Source organism: Haliotis cracherodii, unplaced genomic scaffold, assembly GCF_022045235.1.
Source record: "Haliotis cracherodii isolate W230 unplaced genomic scaffold, xgHalCrac1.p SCAF_8, whole genome shotgun sequence".
Lineage (NCBI taxonomy): Eukaryota > Metazoa > Mollusca > Gastropoda > Lepetellida > Haliotidae > Haliotis > Haliotis cracherodii.
The window spans coordinates 24,327,927-24,351,854 of record NW_027266341.1 but is presented as its reverse complement, the minus strand read 5'-3'; the positions used below and the strand labels follow the sequence as shown (position 1 = coordinate 24,351,854).

General features: G+C 44.0%; 1 protein-coding gene across 1 annotated transcript in view; it reads right to left on the bottom strand.

The window, feature by feature from the left end:
• The window catches only part of LOC139449894 (FRAS1-related extracellular matrix protein 2-like), a 219,343-nt gene that overhangs the window by 33,615 nt on the left and 161,800 nt on the right, over nt 1-23,928 (bottom strand). Inside the window, exons 4-8 of the mRNA XM_071231483.1 lie at nt 22,642-22,722; nt 16,046-16,195; nt 8,229-8,354; nt 6,998-7,243; nt 4,841-4,990 (exon numbers count right to left, since the gene is read on the bottom strand). Coding sequence (XP_071087584.1) covers nt 4,841-4,990; nt 6,998-7,243; nt 8,229-8,354; nt 16,046-16,195; nt 22,642-22,722 — 753 coding nt within the window. The remainder of the gene's footprint in view (nt 1-4,840; nt 4,991-6,997; nt 7,244-8,228; nt 8,355-16,045; nt 16,196-22,641; nt 22,723-23,928) is intronic.

Genomic DNA, 23,928 nt, shown 5'->3' with positions numbered 1-23,928 from the left:
TGTGGCATTTACTCATCGGGTTTATAGAGTTCCTACATTTTTAATACATATTTCACCTGTCTCTCTTCAAACAATCACTCCCACATACAAACCATTATCTCCAGTAACCTTTGCCAAGAAACTAAATTTACATAGCTGGCTGGCATTACCACCATTTTCCTGAAATTTAATTCATCCCTAAACCATGACACCATCCATTAGGAAAAAACGGATAAAATAGCAAACCCTAGCATAAACGATGCAGCATGAAAACCAAGCCCCAGATTACAATTGATGATATTTTCCTTGTGTATATTCTGACAGTTCTTGGCATAAGTCAACACCTTGAGGCAAGTGTCATTGGGAACAACCCCCTTCAAGCATGTGCCAATTCCAAGCTGGCATTTTCCTCGGTGAAGTGATAGGGATGCACATGGAATAGCGCATGTTCAGTTTACAGCATATCCCCTGCAGTTGGGTGTCTAATGGCAGTGCCTCACCGCTGTCAGAAGGGTTGTACCCTAAGGTGAACAACATGATCAGACTGATCTGATGAACAGTTTCAGTGACTGTACAACACATCAACAGTATGATCTGTATCAGTGATGCTCATCATGTGTATCCAGGGTGTAGAATTGTCATTCCTTGTTCATCTCAAAGGTATTGCAATGCCCATGTTCCGTGTAAATCACTTAACATCCCAGTGGAACTTGGTTCAGACCTTAACTTGCCTTCACCTTGTGCCTTCAAGAGTGGTTTGTCAAATAAGGTGGGGTGAAATGGGGTTTAACGTCGCGTCCAAGATTATTGCACTTATATAGCGACGTGCATGTACGTGTGTGTTTGTGTGGCTGCTTGTACTAGTCCGGACTGATGCTGATTTATAGTTCTAGCTCACTGAGAGACCATGCCGCAGTTTAACATAAATACCCCACTCAGACACAGTATACTGACTCCGAGCCGACAAGACCTTGTTTTAGCCCCTTAATGCCGAGCGCCAGACAGGGTAACAAGTACAATCTTTTAACGTCTTTTGGTATGATGCGGCCGGGGATCAAACCCTGGACCTTCCGCTCTCCGGGCGGACGCTCTACCACTAGACCATGGAGGTGGTCGTTTGTCAAATAAACCTTGGTTTGTTCCTGGTGTACATTTGCTACCGATTTTGCTCGTGCTCACGTGGGAGTGAGTGAGTGAGTATGGTTTTACGCTGCTTTTAGCAATATTCCAGCAATATCACGGCGGGGGACACCAGAAATGGGCTTCACACATTGTACCCATGTCGGGAATCGAACCCGGGTCTTCGGCATGACGAGCTAACGCTTTAACCACTAGGCTACCCGACCACCCCTGCTCGCGTGGGATGTACATGGCTTAATATTGATAACGGGAGACATCATCAAATTCTAAAATCTGAAAAATTATGTTTATCTTGTAATGTAATCAATATGGAAGGTTTGTATGATTTCACCTTACATGCCCATTCTTAAAAGATATTCAAAAGCAATACATACCAAATAAATATTTAATTCGACTGTCAGTCTTAAGGCAACCTCAAATTATCAAGATTTAAAATCTGTTATGTTGTAATTCCAATATGACTTCAAGATCAGAAATGTACAGAAATGAAACATGTGATTCAATTTGTGAAATTATGCTGTACTGTATTGTGTCCACTTCATATATTTGGGCCTATGGCCTGTCACACAAGAAACATCAGATTTGACTTAGTTTAGGAGAAAAAAGACTATGATAAATGTCAAACTGTGTTGATTTTGCAATAGAAAATAACATACAAAGGCACTGTAGCTCACCAAGAACATTCAGATGAATACTTAAATATTTTGGATGTTGTAAGGATAAATATTTGTGCTTTTCACATTTAAAGATACACCTTAATTATCAATCTTATTGAGTAGAGTCCTAAAATTATAAGACATTTTCTCAAAGATTCAGATTCATCAATTCAGATATTTCTGAGAAGAAAAAAATATTGAAAGTTATAGTTTGTCTATATGATGAGTTCACTTGAACTTTAAGACTGTGCAAACTAAACAAACCAGAGAAAAAGACCTTTGGTGCTTGATCCCATGTTTATAAGGTGCTTTAACCCCTTGAAGCTACTTTCTATCAACTGATTCAAATTAATTATGATTGATTTGACAAGAGTTAGAAAATGTGTGCATAACAGTAGGATTTCAATATTGCTTTTTGAAAACTTAAACATTTAGGTTAGATCTGTTGAATCGTGTCAAGACAAACCTTCCTCAAAACCTGTGCAGCAAATACATGAAAGAAAGGTGGTGAGGTGAATGGGGCTTAATGTCGCGCTCCATGAAAGAAAGCATGTAGTGGAAATATGAAAAGAAAACCAAGCTCCACGCCATATGATTTGACTTCCACAAACAACCAGTGTATGAGTGAGTGAATGTTGTTTTAGGCCACAGTCAGCAATACTTCAGCTAGATCACGACAGCCTGTAAATGTTTTTTTGTCATGGCCAGAAAAAAACAGGTTTTGACAGCCCAGGTCCATCAACACCAGCAGAGAGTGATGCTAAACAGCAGGGTTGCAGGTATTTACTCACATGTTCTCATTCACATGGGTATATATTTTTGGGTATTATTTTTGGGTTTATTTTCACTCCCTTGGGTCAAGTCTACTGGATATTACAAACCATAATAACCAATTTCTAACATATTTTTGCAGAAAATGTTGTTTCAGGTTACAATTTGTGCGTTATCGCCTGCAGGAGAATTGATGTGAATCTGATGCCTGAATTCGATCAGCAAATAAGGGAGTGAGTTTGGTTTGACGCAGCTTTTAGCAATATTCCAGGAATGTCATGGCAGGGACATCAGAAATGGGCTTCACCCATTTTACCCATGTCGGGAATCAAACCGGGTCTTCTGCATGACTAGCGAATGCTTTAACCACTAGGCTACCTGACCTCCCTGATCAGAAAATAAAAAACTGTTTAGAAATATAGGCCTGCACACTGAAAACACTACTTTGGGTACTCACAGTGTTGTTATAGCATTGGGTTTTTGACGTATTTCAGCTATACTAAAGCAACTCAAATTGATTGGGTGGGTCACGGTGCATATTTAACGAAAATACGAAATCTGGAGCTCTAAGCCAATCAGCCATCTCGCCATTGTGACCACCCAATCCTAAAATTGTTTGTTGCTTAACGCCACACTCAGCAATATTCCAATTAAATGAGGCCGGTTTGTAAATAATAGAGACTGGACCAGACAATCCAATGACTGACATCATGAGCATCGATAAACTCAAATGGGATACAATGACATGTATCAACCAAGTCAGCGAGCCTGACCACCCAATCCCTTTAGTCGCCTCTTACGGGAAGCATGGGTTGCTGAAGACCTATTCTACCCCAGATCTCCAAGGGCCTAATCCTCAAAGGCAGCTCTTATAACAAGCATAGAGTACTGGGGACCTGATCGGAATAGAACCAGAGGGTGCAGGGTATTAAGCAGTGTGTTAAATGGCTTAATGGCAAATACGGTGATGTGGAGTTACAGATGGATGTCGAAGAACATCCAAACGCTTGCTGTGCTTGTTTCAAGACTTACCTGTTGAGTCCTATTGCAGTGGTAACAGGAGTACATAGGTTAATATTCTTATTGTCTCACATTGTTACACATTCAACAATGCCCACAATACAGTGGTAATAGGCATAAGTTAGTAAAAATTCTTATTGTCTCACGTTGTTAAACATTCAACAATGACCTCATCGATAATTACATTATCATCTGCATTGATAACTCAACTAAATCTACTCGAGTTCGGGAATTGATATTGGTTGCAGTCAGGATATATCACTGCAGAGTGTAAATAATTAAATTTGAGCCAAACAAAACTAGTGGTTGATGGGATGAGCAACGATCCATGGTGTTGGGATATGATGACATTCAATCAGCAGGTCACACATTGTAAACACCCAACCCTTATGTTCGTCAGCTCTAATGGCCAGCATGGGGACTGGTGTCCTGATTAACCCTGGTCACTCAAGTTTCATGTCCACAACAGAAACATTTCCACACCTCAGAACAATTAAGACAGGATTTTCTTCATATATGTGTAGAAGTGCCACGACTAGATGTTCCAGACATCATAAACATTAATTGATGCAGTAGGGCAGTTTTAATACTGTTTCCCATGCAACTAGTTATTAGATAGCTGGCAGTGAAGAGGATGTCAAGTCTTGCTTGACAACGGTATAAGGATCTATACCGAAACATCACTTTTCACAGTATTAAAGAAGTTGTTATCCATAAAATTATGTCTATCTTGATATAATAGAGGTAAGGTATTCAAAAGAATTACCATAAACAAACTTAAACAACCTGTTGTGTCCTCTGCACAACACACAGCAACCATTGTTATGGATAAATATAAAAATCTTTTATTATGCAAAACATTTCTCTGTTAAATTTTTACTGCTGATTTCATATGGAATATTGCTAGCTTGTCTACGTCTATTAGCTAGACTGGTCGTGGTTGAATTCAATGCAGATATTCCGCAGTCATGGTCCAGAACTACCCATGCCACATCATACCTCGATACTACATGTAATTCCCTATACCCTGATATGCCATGTTCATCCTTGAAACTGATTGGGTGAGTGAGCATGGATTTACGCCGTTTTTAGCAATATTCCAGCAATATCACGGCAGGGGACACCAGAAATGGGCTTCACACATTGTACCCATGTTGGGAATCGAACCCGGGTCTTTGGCGTGACGAGCGAACGCTTTAACCACTAGGCTACCCGACCGCCCCAAAACTGATTGGGACAGACACACTTCAGGAACTCCTCCTGACTTTACTTACATTTTGCCGAAGGTGGATCAGTTCGGCGTGACCTCACAGTGACACTCGATGGTTTGCTGAGGTCAGTACCTGTCCTCCAGACCTTGATCTCAACAAAGCCGTCACTCTCATCCACAGAGTATTCAGATTCTCCGAAGTAGAAGGTAGGCTCTGGAACAGACATATTGCAACTTACTTCTGGCATGTGCATGTATTTTTGTGTGCGTCCGTTCATTGTTTGACGTTATATGACCGCAGCTTGTAAATAATCGAGTCTGGACCAGACAATTTCAGTGATTGATGTTATGAGCAACAATCCATGCCCTGGGGTATGATGTCACGCCATCAACCAGGTCACTGAGCCTGACCGCACTGATTGATGTGGCCGATTGCACTAGTCTGGAATGATGCTGATTTATAGTGCTAGCACACTGTGATACCATGCCCCAATTAAAATGAATGACCCACCGAGATACAGAATACTGACTCCAAGCCGACCAGTCCTTGTTCTATCCCCTTAATGCCGAGCTCCAGACAGGGTAACAACAAGTACCATCTTTTAACGTCTTTAGGTATGATGCGGCCAGGGATCAAATCCCAGACGTTCGGTTCTCTGGGAGGCTCTACCACTAGACCACAGAGGCAGGCTGACCTTACTATTCAAAAGAAGTGACTTCAATATATTTCCGTGCTTATGGAGATATAAACATTAATGCCAGTGTGCATACCCCTATATTAAAAAAACACACCCAAAAACTGAAGTCGATTCTTAAAAAGACTAACATTAAGTCCCTGACTGGATAATATTGTAAGATTTTCTTGTTCAATTGAAACTCAATTGTCTATTGAGATGTAATACCAATGACTCATGTGAACGTAGTCATCAGAAATTTCCATGAAACTGAATAAATCTAGTCTTGCTAAACATTTTAGACTTGTGTTTTTTCAAGATTGTATTCATGCTCTGCCTGACAGACAAATACCCTAGCTGTGTGATCAGCTCTATCCTCAGCACATCATCCCTAACACTGATGTCCTCCAGGCAGTGCCCCGAGCAGCTGGTGCCATCATTACCCTGCCACGCCTGGAGAACATTCTAGTTTGACATCAAGGCCGTTATCCTCACTCACAGAAACATGTAACGCCCCTGATGTAGACATGGTCAGAAGCTGGTGCCATCATTACCCTGCCACGCCTGGAGAACATTCAAGTCTGACATCAAGACCATTATCCCCTCTCACAGAAACATGTAACGCCCCTGATGTAGACACAGACAGGACCTGGTGAAAGTTTGCAAATTCACTCATCAATGATCTGTCTTTACTATGAGCATCTTTACCATCTGTTCCGACATTAACCTAGGATAGAGAATGCCCATGGCCAAGGGTTCATTAAGGACAAACAATGTTCAATGGTTCATTCAGTAAGAATTTACCGAAGTTCAAAAAGACACAGAAATTCCAATGCAGAGATTTAAATGCTGATTGGTAATGACCTTAAGGTCACAAGTCACCGGTGAGGTCAATGGATGATACTTTAGATATAAGACTCTGATGTTCTTACTAGTGATTCCAGTTCAAGGTGGTGTGTAGACAGTCAAGACATGGACTTCAGGTTATCAGTTGGGTTGGGTTCATTTGTCTTTGTGGTATGATGCTACCACAAGCAGATAGGGGAAGTGAAACAGTGTACGGAATCGAACCTAGGCTGTTGGTGTGATGTCAAGTGCACACCCCACTGAGCTATGTATAACCTCCCTTTCATGAGTTAATTATGTTCATTTGAGTCATTGTTTTCGAGATAAAACAATTCCATGACAAAATGATTACTTTCTGTGAGTACTAAAGAGTAAAGACAGTAGCATAGTGATGTGTTCCAGATATCTGGTTAGTTCATGAAAAATTATACCCAAATATTTAACACTTAGGGTCATCTAACTTTTGAAACCAAGTTTTGGTAATTTTTTTGTTAAATAATGCCACACTCAGCATTATTTCAGTTATATGACAGCATTTAAAAAAAATTAAAAAATTGACTGACCAGATGATCCAATGACAATCCTGACATCATGAGCATTGATCTAAGCCATTGGGAGACAATGAGATGCATCAACTAAGTCAGTGAGCCTAAATATCCCAATTACAAAATCCGAAAAAGTCTGCATGTTTAGCAACTGACCATCATTCTTATCGGGTTCAATGAGAACAGTTGTCTTGTTGTCTCCGATCTTGCCTCCCATGGGCTCAGTGAGTATGACAGTGAAGTTTTCCTCCACCTCGTACAGCGAGTCGTCGATGATCATGACGTTGCAGTACTTCTCCTTCTCATCCTTGTCGAACCTGACGATGCTGCGGTGATCCTGGCTGCGGGTGATGTAGTCAGAGAAGGACGTCACCGTGCTGGGGGTAGTCCCTGTTGCCGACCCTGGGAAGGATGATTTCAGTTTGGTTAGGTACAGATTCAAGTTTGTGAGTTTGTATAATGCTGCTTTTAACAGTATTCCAGTTATATCATGGCGTGTCAGCCTAATGTGGGAGGAAAGATACAGAGTCAAGAGCTGCTGAGCATGTGAAACTATTTACACCAAGTTTCCATAGCAACTGATTAAAGGTTATTTGCTGCAAAGAATGTCTTTGCTTAACTCACTGTACACCTAGGGTTGTATTGATACAAGACTCTTGATGTATCAATCTAAAAGGGTTGTGATACAAATACATTATATTTACCTTTGTTTGTTTGTTTGCTGTTTAAAACCACAATCATCAATATTCTAGCTATATGACAATGGTCAGTAAATAATCGAGTCTGGACCAGATAATCCAGTGATTGACGTCATGAGCTTTGATCTATGAAATTGGGATAAGATGACATACATCAGTAAGATTGACCACCTGATCCCGTATTTGCCATTTATACCAAGTCTGGGTTGCTAAAGACCAATTCTAACCTGGATCTTCACAGGGGATTTTTTTGTAAGAGAGAGTGAATCAGTGAGTATGTTTAAACGCCACGTTTAGCAATATTCAAGCAATATCACAGCAGGGACACCAGAAATGGGCTTCACACATTGTATGCATGTGGGGAATCAAACCCAGCATGACGAGCGAACACCACCCCAATTTTCGTAAGGACGTCATAACATACAAATATCAGACTAAGCTTACAAATGTGACTTTCAAGAAAACAAATGAAATTCATCCAAGATTGAAATTCAATGGTGATTTGATGAGGTTCTTGTTCTGTCGAAAGTCACCAAGATTCAGATTATATATGATTGTAATATTTTAAATAACATATTTTAACCCAGGTACTGCAATACATATTGAACAGCATGTCCTCTTGTTTTGTAAAGCCTCATGTCTCCTGTATCATTTAATGATGGTTACAAGAGTTCTCTCCCCCTACTGACCTTGAACAGTGGAGCAGATGACCATGAGCTCATCTGACAGATCTCCCTCTCTCCTCACAGGGATCAGGATCTCCCCGATGTCCTCAGACACATGGTACTCCTTCTCCGGGATTGAAACAGTCGATTCTGGAAAAATGGAGTAGTTAGGTGCTTGGTTCAATTTAATATCAGAAAAATGCTTTCATGTTCGAAATCCAAAAATAAGAGCCTCAACTAAACAGAAGCAACAAAACCTTTCCATAGTCATTAGAAATATCTGCTAAAAGTAGAGTCCACTACTAAGCAAGCCAATATATAATATTTTAGATCTAATTTCTATACTGTCTTGAAGAGCTCTCTATACCCTTAACCAACTGTTGAATCTTGTTCGAGGCATAAATTCATGCATTTGACCAAAAGCAAACCATTCAAATGTTGATGTTTAGTGCAAAAACAGTTACAGAGAAGATATTGGCATTTTTACTCGGCATACTTGACTACTTTAAGACATAAAGAACATGAAATATTAGACAAACACGTAGTCCTGAAATAATGTTATGTTTAAGGTTAATTATCAATAATTCTTTAAAGGAACAATTGAGTACCAAGGAAGCCTCATTTCTCCAGAGCTAGAAAGGGAAAGAGTATCGGCTGCTAGAGCTGAGACAGGGGAAGAGTACAGGTTGCTAGAGCTGACAAAGGGAAGAGTACAGGCTGCTAGAGCTGAGACAGGGGAAGAGTATAGGCTTCTAGAGCGTAGACAGGGGAAGAGTATAGGCTTCTAGAGCTGAGAAAGGGGTAGAGTACAGGCTGCTAGAGCTGAGACAGGGAAGAGTATAGGCTGCTAGAGCTGAGACAAGGAAGAGTATAGGCTGCTGGAGCTGAGAAGGGGAGAGTACAGGCTGCTGGAGCTGAGAAAGGGGAGAGTACAGGCTGCTAGAGCTGAGACAGGGGAGAGTACAGGCTGCTAGAGCTGAGAAAGGGGAGAGTACAGGCTGCTAGAGCTGAGACAGGGGAAGAGTACAGGCTGCTAGAGCTGAGACAGGGGAGAGTATAGGCTGCTGGAGCTGAAATAGGGGAGAGTATAGGCTGCTAGAGCTGAGACAGGGGAAGAGTACAGGCTGCTAGAGCTGAAAAAGGGGAGAGTACAGGCTGCTAGAGCTGAAAAAGGGGAGAGTACAGGTTGCTAGAGCTGAAAAAGGGGAGAGTACAGGCTGCTAGAGCTGAAAAAGGGGAAGAGTACAGGCTGCTAGAGCTGAGACAGGGAAGAGTACAGGCTGCTAGAGCTGAGACAGGGGAGAGTACAGGCTGCTAGAGCTGAAAAAGGGGAGAGTACAGGCTGCTAGAGCTGAGACAGGGGAGAGTACAGGTTGCTAGAGCTGAGACAGGGAAGAGTACAGGCTGCTAGAGCTGAGACAGGGGAGAGTACAGGCTGCTAGAGCTGAAAAAGGGGAGAGTACAGGCTGCTAGAGCTGAGACAGGGGAGAGTACAGGTTGCTAGAGCTGAGACAGGGAAGAGTACAGGCTGCTAGAGCTGAGACAGGGGAGAGTACAGGCTGCTGGAGCTGAAAAAGGGGAGAGTACAGGCTGCTAGAGCTGAAAAAGGGGAGAGTACAGGCTGCTAGAGCTGAAAAAGGGGAGAGTATAGGCTGCTAGAGCATAGACAGGGGAAGAGTATAGGCTTCTAGAGCTGAGAAAGGGGTAGAGTACAGGCTGCTAGAGCTGAGACAGGGGAAGAGTATCGGCTGCTAGAGCTGAGACAGGGGAAGAGTATAGGCTGCTAGAGCGTAGACAGGGGAAGAGTATAGGCTTCTAGAGCTGAGAAAGGGGTAGAGTACAGGCTGCTAGAGCTGAAAAAGGGGAGAGTATAGGCTGCTAGAGCGTAGACAGGGGAAGAGTATAGGCTTCTAGAGCTGAGAAAGGGGTAGAGTACAGGCTGCTAGAGCTGAGACAGGGGAAGAGTACAGGCTGCTGGAGCTGAAAAAGGGGAGAGTACAGGCTGCTGGAGCTGAAAAAGGGGAGAGTACAGGTTGCTAGAGCTGAGACAGGGGAGAGTACAGGCTGCTGGAGCTGAAAAAGGGGAGAGTACAGGCTGCTAGAGCTGAGACAGGGGAAGAGTACAGGCTGCTAGAGCTGAGACAGGGGAGAGTACAGGCTGCTAGAGCTGAGACAGGGGAGAGTACAGGTTGCTGGAGCTGAAAAAGGGGAGAGTACAGGCTGCTGGAGCTGAAAAAGGGGAGAGTACAGGTTGCTAGAGCTGAAAAAGGGGGGAGTACAGGCTGCTAGAGCTGAGACAGGGGAGAGTATAGGCTGCTGGAGCTGAAAAAGGGGAGAGTACAGGCTGCTGGAGCTGAAAAAGGGGGGAGTACAGGCTGCTAGAGCTGAGACAGGGAAGAGTATAGGCTGCTGGAGCTGAAAAAGGGGAGAGTACAGGCTGCTAGAGCTGAAAAAGGGGGGAGTACAGGTTGCTAGAGCTGAAAAAGGGGAGAGTACAGGCTGCTGGAGCTGAAAAAGGGGAGAGTACAGGCTGCTAGAGCTGAGACAGGGGAGAGTACAGGCTGCTAGAGCTGAAAAAGGGGAGAGTACAGGCTGCTAGAGCTGAGACAGGGGAAGAGTACAGGCTGCTGGAGCTGAAAAAGGGGAGAGTACAGGCTGCTGGAGCTGAAAAAGGGGAGAGTACAGGTTGCTAGAGCTGAGACAGGGGAGAGTACAGGCTGCTGGAGCTGAAAAAGGGGAGAGTACAGGCTGCTAGAGCTGAGACAGGGGAAGAGTACAGGCTGCTAGAGCTGAGACAGGGGAGAGTACAGGCTGCTAGAGCTGAGACAGGGGAGAGTACAGGTTGCTGGAGCTGAAAAAGGGGAGAGTACAGGCTGCTGGAGCTGAAAAAGGGGAGAGTACAGGTTGCTAGAGCTGAAAAAGGGGAGAGTATAGGCTGCTAGAGCTGAGACAGGGAAGAGTATAGGCTGCTGGAGCTGAAAAAGGGGAGAGTACAGGCTGCTAGAGCTGAGACAGGGAAGAGTACAGGCTGCTAGAGCTGAAAAAGGGGAGAGTATAGGCTGCTAGAGCTGAGACAGGGAAGAGTACAGGCTGCTGGAGCTGAAAAAGGGGAGAGTACAGGTTGCTAGAGCTGAGACAGGGAAGAGTACAGGCTGCTAGAGCTGAGACAGGGGAGAGTACAGGCTGCTAGAGCTGAGACAGGGGAGAGTACAGGCTGCTGGAGCTGAGACAGGGGAGAGTACAGGTTGCTAGAGCTGAAAAAGGGGAGAGTACAGGTTGCTGGAGCTGAAAAAGGGGAGAGTACAGGTTGCTAGAGCTGAAAAAGGGGAGAGTACAGGCTGCTAGAGCTGAGACAGGGGAGAGTACAGGCTGCTAGAGCTGAAAAAGGGGAGAGTACAGGCTGCTAGAGCTGAGACAGGGGAGAGTACAGGTTGCTAGAGCTGAGACAGGGAAGAGTACAGGCTGCTAGAGCTGAAAAAGGGGAGAGTACAGGCTGCTGGAGCTGAGACAGGGGAGAGTACAGGTTGCTAGAGCTGAAAAAGGGGAGAGTACAGGTTGCTGGAGCTGAAAAAGGGGAGAGTACAGGTTGCTAGAGCTGAAAAAGGGGAGAGTACAGGCTGCTAGAGCTGAGACAGGGGAGAGTACAGGCTGCTAGAGCTGAAAAAGGGGAGAGTACAGGCTGCTAGAGCTGAAAAAGGGGAGAGTATAGGCTGCTAGAGCGTAGACAGGGGAAGAGTATAGGCTTCTAGAGCTGAGAAAGGGGTAGAGTACAGGCTGCTAGAGCTGAGACAGGGGAAGAGTATCGGCTGCTAGAGCTGAGACAGGGGAAGAGTATAGGCTGCTAGAGCGTAGACAGGGGAAGAGTATAGGCTTCTAGAGCTGAGAAAGGGGTAGAGTACAGGCTGCTAGAGCTGAGACAGGGGAAGAGTATCGGCTGCTAGAGCTGAGACAGGGGAAGAGTATAGGCTGCTAGAGCGTAGACAGGGGAAGAGTACAGGCTGCTAGAGCTGAAAAAGGGGAGAGTACAGGCTGCTAGAGCTGAAAAAGGGGAGAGTATAGGCTGCTAGAGCATAGACAGGGGAAGAGTATAGGCTTCTAGAGCTGAGAAAGGGGTAGAGTACAGGCTGCTAGAGCTGAGACAGGGGAAGAGTATCGGCTGCTAGAGCTGAGACAGGGGAAGAGTATAGGCTGCTAGAGCGTAGACAGGGGAAGAGTACAGGCTGCTAGAGCTGAAAAAGGGGAGAGTACAGGCTGCTAGAGCTGAAAAAGGGGAGAGTATAGGCTGCTAGAGCGTAGACAGGGGAAGAGTACAGGCTGCTAGAGCTGAGACAGGGGAAGAGTATCGGCTGCTAGAGCTGAGACAGGGGAAGAGTATAGGCTGCTAGAGCTGAGACAGGGGAAGAGTACAGGCTGCTAGAGCTGAAAAAGGGAAGAGTACAGGTTGCTAGAGCTGAAAAAGGGGAGAGTACAGGCTGCTAGAGCTGAAAAAGGGGAAGAGTACAGGCTGCTAGAGCTGAGACAGGGAAGAGTACAGGCTGCTAGAGCTGAGACAGGGGAGAGTACAGGCTGCTGGAGCTGAAAAAGGGGAGAGTATAGGCTGCTAGAGCTGAAAAAGGGGAGAGTACAGGCTGCTAGAGCTGAAAAAGGGGAAGAGTACAGGCTGCTAGAGCTGAGACAGGGAAGAGTACAGGCTGCTAGAGCTGAGACAGGGGAGAGTACAGGCTGCTAGAGCTGAAAAAGGGGAGAGTACAGGCTGCTAGAGCTGAGACAGGGGAGAGTACAGGTTGCTAGAGCTGAGACAGGGAAGAGTACAGGCTGCTAGAGCTGAGACAGGGGAGAGTACAGGTTGCTAGAGCTGAAAAAGGGGAGAGTACAGGCTGCTAGAGCTGAAAAAGGGGAGAGTATAGGCTGCTAGAGCGTAGACAGGGGAAGAGTATAGGCTTCTAGAGCTGAGAAAGGGGTAGAGTACAGGCTGCTAGAGCTGAGACAGGGGAAGAGTATCGGCTGCTAGAGCTGAGACAGGGGAAGAGTATAGGCTGCTAGAGCGTAGACAGGGGAAGAGTATAGGCTTCTAGAGCTGAGAAAGGGGTAGAGTACAGGCTGCTAGAGCTGAGACAGGGGAAGAGTATCGGCTGCTAGAGCTGAGACAGGGGAAGAGTATAGGCTGCTAGAGCGTAGACAGGGGAAGAGTATAGGCTTCTAGAGCTGAGAAAGGGGTAGAGTACAGGCTGCTAGAGCTGAGACAGGGGAAGAGTATCGGCTGCTAGAGCTGAGACAGGGGCTAGTACAGGCTGCTAGAGCTGAGACAGGGGAGAGTACAGGCTGCTAAAGCTGAGACAGGGGAAGAGTACAGGCTGCTAGAGCTGAGACAGGGGAAGAGTACAGGTTGCTAGAGCTGAGACAGGGGAGAGTACAGGCTGCTAAAGCTGAGACAGGGGAAGAGTACAGGCTGCTAGAGCTGAGACAGGGGAAGAGTACAGGTTGCTAGAGCTGAGACAGGGGAAGAGTACAGGTTGCTAGAGCTGAGACAGGGGAGAGTACAGGTTGCTAGAGCTGAGACAGGGGAGAGTATAGGCTGCTGGAGCTGAGAAGGGGAGAGTACAGGTTGCTAGAGCTGAAAAAGGGGGGAGTACAGGCTGCTAGAGCTGAGACAGGGGAGAGTATAGGCTGCTGGAGCTGAAAAAGGGGAGAGTACAGGCTGCTGGAGCTGAAAAAGGGGGGAGTACAGGCTGCTAGAGCTGAGACAGGGAAGAGTATAGGCTGCTGGAGCTGAAAAAGGGGAGAGTACAGGCTGCTAGAGCTGAAAAAGGGGGGAGTACAGGTTGCTAGAGCTGAAAAAGGGGAGAGTACAGGCTGCTGGAGCTGAAAAAGGGGAGAGTACAGGCTGCTAGAGCTGAGACAGGGGAGAGTACAGGCTGCTAGAGCTGAAAAAGGGGAGAGTACAGGCTGCTAGAGCTGAGACAGGGGAAGAGTACAGGCTGCTGGAGCTGAAAAAGGGGAGAGTACAGGCTGCTGGAGCTGAAAAAGGGGAGAGTACAGGTTGCTAGAGCTGAGACAGGGGAGAGTACAGGCTGCTGGAGCTGAAAAAGGGGAGAGTACAGGCTGCTAGAGCTGAGACAGGGGAAGAGTACAGGCTGCTGGAGCTGAGACAGGGGAGAGTACAGGCTGCTAGAGCTGAGACAGGGGAGAGTACAGGTTGCTGGAGCTGAAAAAGGGGAGAGTACAGGCTGCTGGAGCTGAAAAAGGGGAGAGTACAGGCTGCTAGAGCTGAGACAGGGGAGAGTACAGGCTGCTAGAGCTGAAAAAGGGGAGAGTACAGGCTGCTAGAGCTGAGACAGGGGAAGAGTACAGGCTGCTGGAGCTGAAAAAGGGGAGAGTACAGGCTGCTGGAGCTGAAAAAGGGGAGAGTACAGGTTGCTAGAGCTGAGACAGGGGAGAGTACAGGCTGCTGGAGCTGAAAAAGGGGAGAGTACAGGCTGCTAGAGCTGAGACAGGGGAAGAGTACAGGCTGCTAGAGCTGAGACAGGGGAGAGTACAGGCTGCTAGAGCTGAGACAGGGGAGAGTACAGGTTGCTGGAGCTGAAAAAGGGGAGAGTACAGGCTGCTGGAGCTGAAAAAGGGGAGAGTACAGGTTGCTAGAGCTGAAAAAGGGGAGAGTATAGGCTGCTAGAGCTGAGACAGGGAAGAGTATAGGCTGCTGGAGCTGAAAAAGGGGAGAGTACAGGCTGCTAGAGCTGAGACAGGGAAGAGTACAGGCTGCTAGAGCTGAAAAAGGGGAGAGTATAGGCTGCTAGAGCTGAGACAGGGAAGAGTACAGGCTGCTGGAGCTGAAAAAGGGGAGAGTACAGGTTGCTAGAGCTGAGACAGGGAAGAGTACAGGCTGCTAGAGCTGAGACAGGGGAGAGTACAGGCTGCTAGAGCTGAGACAGGGGAGAGTACAGGCTGCTGGAGCTGAGACAGGGGAGAGTACAGGTTGCTAGAGCTGAAAAAGGGGAGAGTACAGGTTGCTGGAGCTGAAAAAGGGGAGAGTACAGGTTGCTAGAGCTGAAAAAGGGGAGAGTACAGGCTGCTAGAGCTGCGACAGGGAAGAGTACAGGCTGCTGGAGCTGAAAAAGGGGAGAGTACAGGTTGCTAGAGCTGAGACAGGGAAGAGTACAGGCTGCTAGAGCTGAGACAGGGGAGAGTACAGGCTGCTAGAGCTGAGACAGGGGAGAGTACAGGCTGCTGGAGCTGAGACAGGGGAGAGTACAGGCTGCTAGAGCTGAAAAAGGGGGGAGTACAGGCTGCTGGAGCTGAGACAGGGGGGAGTACAGGCTGCTGGAGCTGAGACAGGGGAGAGTATAGGCTGCTGGAGCTGAGACAGGGGAGAGTATAGGCTGCTGGAGCTGAGACAGGGGAGAGTATAGGCTGCTGGAGCTGAGACAGGGGAGAGTACAGGTTGCTGGAGCTGAGACAGGGGAGAGTACAGGCTGCTGGAGCTGAGACAGGGGAGAGTACAGGCTGCTGGAGCTGAGACAGGGGAGAGTACAGGTTGCTAGAGCTGAAAAAGGGGAGAGTACAGGCTGCTGGAGCTGAGACAGGGGGGAGTACAGGCTGCTGGAGCTGAGACAGGGGAGAGTATAGGCTGCTGGAGCTGAAAAAGGGGTAGAGTACAGGCTGCTAGAGCTGAGAAAGGGGAGAGTATAGGCTGCTAGAGCTGAGAAAGGGGAGAGTACAGGCTGCTGGAGCTGAGAAGGGGAGAGTACAGGTTGCTAGAGGGAAATCGAGGAGAATGCCTCACATAATGTATATGCTCTGGGGGGTGAGAGGAATGTAAGACCACCTGACATGTTGAAACTCACCATCCTCCTTGTCTGTGATGGTCACCTTGGCCACATCTGGGTACTCAAGGACACCCATGACTGGCTTGGACAGCTCCAGGTTGAAGGTCTCTCTCTCCTCGTACTTCTCATCATCCAAGATCCTAAGCCTCCACACCTTCTCTGTCTGGCCTGAAATACAATATATACAACATCTATTACATTCAGAGTGAGTGAGTGAGTGAGTGAGTGAGTGAGTGAGTGAGTGAGTGAGTGAGAGTGAGTGAGTGTTTTTATGCCGCTTTTAGCAATATTCCAGCAATATCACAGCAGGGCACCAGAAATGGCCTTGACACATTGTACCCATGATGGGAATTGAACCTGCGTCATCGGCATGACAAGCAAACGCTCTTACCACAAGGCTAGCCCACCGCCCCTCAGGGTGAATGAGTGAGTTTGGTTAAATGTAACTTTTAATACTATTTCAGTAACATCAAATAGATGAAGGTCCTCAATATTTAACATTTTGGTTCAACCCACAAGCATAGGTATGCTTACATAATAAGGCAAATCAGGGAGTTATACCAACAAAATTGGATTCTGTCATGACAAAGGGAGGCTACTCTGCAAAGTTAATTGTATAGGCTCAGACAACTGGATCCCCCATTTGACTCAGGAAACAACTACAAATTTAAAAGCCAGCTTCAAATTGTGAAATGTTCTGCCTTATTTGAAGATATTGTTGCTTTAAGACTGTAGGGGGCACCAAGAATTACGTATCATGTTGATGTCATGCCCTGACAAGAAAATACACATGTTGTTACTAAATCTGCAACATAACTTCTATTATCATATAAAGGCTTGAGTTATCCATGAGATCCAATCACTAAACTTGGTATCATGAGCCGATACATATGAGATTGCCTAGCAGGAACTATATGCAAGCATCTTCCATCAATATGATGCCTTCTTTCACAATAAACCATAACAAATGATCCCTTTATGCTTAGTTAGCAATTTTCCAACGTGTCACCCAAACGTGGGTAAAATCAAGGCTGCAAGTCATTTGGCACTACACTATATATAACTTGACCGATTCACTCAAAACATGTTTTCATTCACAGTTTCTGAAGCTACTGTATAGAATGATAATATGTCTTAACATCCATTATTTTAAGGCTTGCTTAATACAATTATTATTCCTAAATATATGATATTTAAGATACGGAAACGCACTTGGCTATAATGTATATTTGTATATTTATAACGATTTGACAAAAGTAAATATCAAAACCCTTTCATTTTTCAGACTATACATAAACCAATGTTTTCTGTTTGTTAAATTTGTTTGTTTGTTTGTTGTTTAACGCCGCACTCAGCAATATTCCATCTGTATGATGGCCAGCTGTAAATAATCAAGTCTGGACCAGACAATCCAGTGACAGACATCATGAGCATCGATCCATGCAATTGGGATACAATGACATGCATCAACCAAGTAAGCGACCCTGACCACCTGATCCTATCTATGTATCAAACTGTTGCATCCTTTCTCAATACCATTTTGTTTTCGCTGAACAGTCACTTTACAGCTTTTAAAAATATTTTTTTATATCAAATTTTCAATCTCTATCATGGAATATTCTAAAGTCCTAAGCATAACAAGGTGCAAGGTAGTCGTGGTTTAGGTTTATTCTTTAGCAGCATATGAGTATCTCATTAATTTAAATTTTCCTCATAAAGTCAGAGAACACACTGACTAAAGCATCCATTACACTTAGAACACTTATAAAATCCTCATAAACAGGGACCTAGGAATATACTATAGCCATCAAATTTCAAGTAGATTAGTTTGTAACAAATCCTAGCTGTCATTAAGGATTTAAAGTTGAGGTTAGCGTTTCACCCTGTACGCATGGGTTACTGAAGACCTATTTTACCCCGGATCTTCACGGGTCATATTACCCAATGAGAAATATGTGTATAAAACATTTTTAAGCAATCAGTTCCATTTCATGTCAAACTGTACAGTGAGATTTCATCACATTGGCATCACATTGCATGCAGTTAAATTTTAGGCAAATTTTTTTGGCTTGAAAGTAATGTGTGCAATAATTTCTTTTTTGTCCCTTGGAAAGTAAACGAAAGGTCAAATGTATTAAATGTACATTCCCATGGCTATGATGTGTGGTTAGAGTTACCTGCCCCCTCTTTTTTAGCCGCATAGCAGCAGGATAGCAAATATTTGATTCATGTTTGCCCATGTTTGCCCATAGTGTGAACAGAAAATATCTTTTGACAGATATATTTTCAGTGCCGTCTAATTAACTACAACAAACTACAACAAATATCAAAATTCATGTAATACTTTCTTCAAAAGAAATGACAAATAGTTCATATCTGCTTCAATTCCATTGGAGAAAATTGTGACGACTGCTTCTGATACTGTCTACAATGAAAAAGCAAAACTAATTATATATAATAAAAGACATTAATTCCATTCTCAAATAATGAATTGTCGACCTATGTATCTTTGCTCGACTCCTGTTTGCACAACCAAATGAACTGTCACACTAACATGCGAAACCTCACAAATTTGGCCAGTGTTGCATATTCCCTGGCTTAATTACAATACAGACATAAAACCTCCTCCACTTTGCTGTGAGGCACTATCTTTTCTTCAAAATCATTTTACACGTCCCTGATGTTTTCACAATGCCAATGGCCCCGGGTATTACATTTTCCTGCAAGCTGTTGTGTAATTGGTTGGAAGTTTATTTTACTCCTAGTAATGCTCCCACAATGTTTGCTTTTTCAAGAGCCACCTCCGTGTTTCCCTCTTGCTGCCCTCCCACTGTGTGAGTTGGCCGAGTTCAGGCACTGCAGGGACAGTCCCCACCCTCTAGCTATACACAGGATCACATTCCACCCTGCCACACCCTCAATCTACAGGAGGGTCATTCTTAACCTTGAAAATGTAAAATATTGTACCCTTACCAATCAGAGTGGGTGAGTGAGTGAGTCTGGTTTTACGCCGCTTTTAGCAATATTCCAGCAATATCACAACGGGGGACACCAGAAATGGGCTTCACACATTGTACCCATGTTGGGAATCGAACCCATGTCTTCGGCATGATGAACTAACGCTTTAACCACTAGGCTACCCGACCGCCCCTCTTACCAATCAGAAAGAGTGAGTGAGTGAGTGAGTGAGTGAGTGAGTGAGTGAGTTGGGTTTAACACCACTTTTAACAGTATTCCAGTTATATCCGTCGTGTTAGCTTAATGTGGGAGGAAAGCCAGAAGTGATGCAGGTCTTAAACGTTTACCACTTCGGTGAAACCCATGAGCACGGATATGGTGCTGACAAACCTAGAAACATAATCAGGGCGAAGCCCATATTCGAACCCACAATCATAGGTTTCTGGTGTGTCCAAGGGACGCAACTCTGCACAGCAAATTTCGGCGCCTTAGACGACTGGGTCACCTGTGGCCCCCAAATCAGAAAGAACTGAGGAACTAGCAACAATAGTCCTAAGAACAAGTCTCTTAAACTTCTGATTTGTCTCGTATGCTCAACTTCTTGTCTTATATCAGAACTATAATCCTCAGAAAATGATGCCAAGAGATAACTTTTGGGTACAGACTTGTACATTTTTGGCACAGACAGCAGCAACAGAGTATTATTAGAGTCTGAGGTATTACAGGGGCACCTGCTGAGGGAGATGTAACACTGTAACACAAGCAGCCAATGTCCTACCACAGCGGCTCTCAGAAGACAAGTGTGTGGAGATACGGAGGGCAATGAGGCTACACTAATGTGTCTGTCTCCACTGGATTGATATTAAATTAGGCAGTTGAACACTGGGGAAGATAACCATTGTAAGAGATCTGAGAGAAGAGGGGACCCCAGGCAGACATGCAGCTATGTCTACATGATTTACAATGTTTGAGGGGGACACCATCAGTCTTGGATGCTGAGTTTAACGAGTTCCATGACACGCTTCATGTGTTGATTTTTCATGGAGTCCAAATGCTATTTACTTACCCCTGGAATAGAAAAATCCCCACATGAGAGAGACAAGGATTAGGAACCATTCCCCAAATATACCTTGAATGCATAATGAATCAGACTCAACAGGTGCTTGGTGGTTTGACACAGGAACACAGGAACACAGGACACAGGAAAACGCCATGTTTCTATCAAAATGAATCCAGTGAGTGGATGCTTATGACAAGCATAGGTTGTGGGGTGTGTGTGTGTGTGTGTGTGTGTGTAAATATTTACCCCAAAATTACTGACATTTAGTCCCTGCCATAAAGTATTCTTATTTAAAAATATATATCTACAAACTAAAAAAATAAAATCCAAATGGAGCCCAGAACAATCCATAATTTCAGAACTGAAGCAATCCAGACTTGCCATATCATTCTAGACTTTAGTTGGACTCCTTTTTCAATTTTTCAAACATAGGTTGGGGGGATAAATATTGACCCCGAAATTAGTTATCCTAGTAAAATGATATTTAGTCCCAGAAAATAAGTAATCGTATTTAAAAATACACATTAAAAAATAAAATTTTAACCCCATCATTCTGGCTATCAAAACCAGATACTGCTGACCACCAAGCTATTTTGTGTGTAAATATTATGTATGAATACACTTTGACTATCTTTCTGTTACCTGAATTCTATGTAGGGAGAGGTATTCAAAGAAGCGCTGTCTTGTTCACCGATCCCAATTTTCAGTTGAAAAATAAATATGTTTAAACCATATGGGTACAAATTATAAAATATTAGCTACAGATATAAATATTTCATGGGAGGAGGCATCATTCAACTTCTAAATAAATGTCTTTCAAGGTGTGAGGGGATTGCAGTTTAGAACATTTTTTATCCAACTTCAAGTTATCCCTTGGGAACGAGACTCTCATGGGTGGTATATAAAAGAATTTCTCACAAACCTTCGAACCAGTTCAAATACCAGTCCCTATAAAAAATACAGTCAAAGAGCAAATCACCATGAAAGATTGCTGCAAATTGCCACATTGAGTCACAGAGTATCTGTGTTTACCATTTCCTGATTCCAAGGCATCACCATGGCGACCCAGGCAGGACAAAGTTTACATGAACTGTCTGTTTGACATTGACCATATTCCCTGGTGACTAACTGGAATCGTATCACACACTGATTTAATTGCTGTCTTCAAGGGGGGGTTAACTCAAATAAACTGTTCTGATAACAGATATTGACAAATATTAGTCATTTGTGACAAAAAATTTAAACAAGGAACTATCGAAAGACACACTGCAAACATTGGGTGGACACTGTTTAAAAGTTTGGTTATAGATAGCATCAGATGAATGCTGAATATTTATACAGTATTGTATATAGCATATATCAGGCGGCAGTTGATGCTGGAAACACATCTAGATTAGTGATAAATGTACACAAAAAATGACTTCTCAGGGCAATATGTCTCAGGGCAAACATTGTAATATAGTTTAACTGATAGACCCTAGTTAACATAGCTGCTCTAACCAGGTTTAGTGGAGTGGGTCTTGGATGGAGATGCGGTGTTGTGTTACTTACAATGATATATTATTAAACATGTGACCCATAGCTTCTAGTGCCCTCCCCTCATCCTCCCAACCACAGTTGATGTCAGCAATATAAAAATTAAACCACTGTAGTGAGTGTTTGTTTGTGGGTTGTTTAACGCCGCACTCAGCAATATTCAAGCTATATGACGTCAGTTTGTAAATAATTGAGTTTGGACCAGACAATCAAGTGATTGACATCATGAACATCGATCCACGCAATTGGGATACGATGACATGCATCAACCAAGTCAGCGAGTCTGACCACCCGATCCCGTTTGCCTCTTACGACAAGCATGGGTTGCCGAAGACCTATTCTACCCCGGATCTTCAAGGGTCACAGTAGTGAGTGAATGAGTTGGGTTTATGCTCCTTTGAACAGTGTTTCAGTAGCAACGAAAGCCTTCTCTGGTCTTAGGTTATTACCACTTTTGTAAAACCCACAAGAATTGCTGACAAAGCAGAAATTAGTCCTGCACCATGACTGTGGAATTTATATTTTTTAGGTTGTTATTTTTTTACTAAAAGCCTAGGCAAGTCTATATCAAACTAACCAAGTCTTGTTTGCTTATGAAAACAGCAGGAGAGGAAAAGTGCATTCGAAAATATTTTTATTATTTTAAAGTGTTAGTCTAAACAGAGATCACAATCAGAGCAAGTCTGTGAGTATAATCTATGATCATTGGATGCTGCCACAACCAAGGGATGCAACTCTGCATAGCAAATTGGGAACCGTAGGCAACTGGGCCATCAACAGTCGATAGCATGAGCAACAAGTATGCCATTAGAGTACGATGACACACGATCACTTTTTCTAAGTTCTACTGACACTAAACTGCCATTGTGACCAGCCAATCCCTATTTTAATTTCTTGAGTGAGTGAGTGAGTATGGTTTTACACCGCTTTTAGCAATATTCCAGCAATATCACGGCGGGGGACACCAGATATGGGCTTCACACGTTGTACCCATGTCGGGAATCGAACCTGGTCCAGGGGCCAGAAGAATCCAAATGAGGTAAATTAAATCTGTACTTACCAGGATTAAACTGGACCTGATCAGCATACCGAGGATTGATGTCTTCTCCAACCTTAGCAGTTCCATTGATAACAGATATGGCTGAAAAAAACAGAGGGCATTGTGCAAAACATAGGACAAATACACATGAACTGTTTAAAGGCAGTGAGTGGAAGTTCTTTTATGGCAGTTATCAACATTCCTTCTATATCAAGGATGTTTCTATGGAACTGTCTGGGCCAACAACAAGAGGTTGATAGCATGAAGAACAATCTACATCATCCAGGTCAGCAAGGTGACCACCCAATCCTCAGCTGGATACAAAGGGACCTTCTCTGCCTAAGAATGTCATGAACGACAGACGTAAAAGGATAAATCCCTGTGTGTAAAATCCCCCAGTTTCACTAAAGCCATAGTTAGCCATGCTACTGCATCCTCCAAGGTCATGATGTAGGATACTTTCATGCATCAATCCTTCAGCTACAATATATGAACATAATAACACACCGTAAATCTTGAAATTAACGCAAGCGTGAATTAAATGTGAAAAATGCGAGTGGTCTTTGTTCGCATTAGTGAAACTTCACATTTATGTTTCCAAAATGACTATAAACAATAAGATTTACTGCACACTTTGGATAGCATAAATACCAACCTGATTATGTACACAAACACAGTTTATTGAGCTGTAGTTGTAACAAGTACATAACAATGTCAATTAAAGAATAGGAATTACACAATAGACATCCGGTGAGTTATCACTGCTTTTGTCAACATTTCTACCCACTCATGTCAAACTAGTCCTCATTGCCCTCTCCTGTCAGTGAACTTTTGTTGGTTCAATTATTTTATTGCCTTTGAACTTCCTTAAAGCTCTGCACGCTAACGTCGAACCCATTCGACAGAGGTGTCCATCCCCGTGCATCTGATGTCGAACCCATTCGACAGGCGAATAGCATAACAACACCCCATAATAAAACTCACCATATCTATTTACCAAGAAGGCTTTGCGTAACATTTAAATTACGTATGACATGCATAAATGCTCAGCTTGCTCAATATCAAAACGTTCAATCATTTATTTACCTCAAAAAGAAAATATCGCGAGTTAAAAAAGTTTCGGCCAAACTTCTCGGCACACAACTACCAGGAACGGCCATTGTTGACTTTTGGCACTTCACGTTGAGCGGCATGCAGTCCGATATTTTCTTTATAATTTCATCATTTTTCCTATTCGATCATAATTTTTTGTTTGCGGACGAAAGGAAAACACTCATGTTCCTTTATTTCTAAAAATTAGCAACTTTC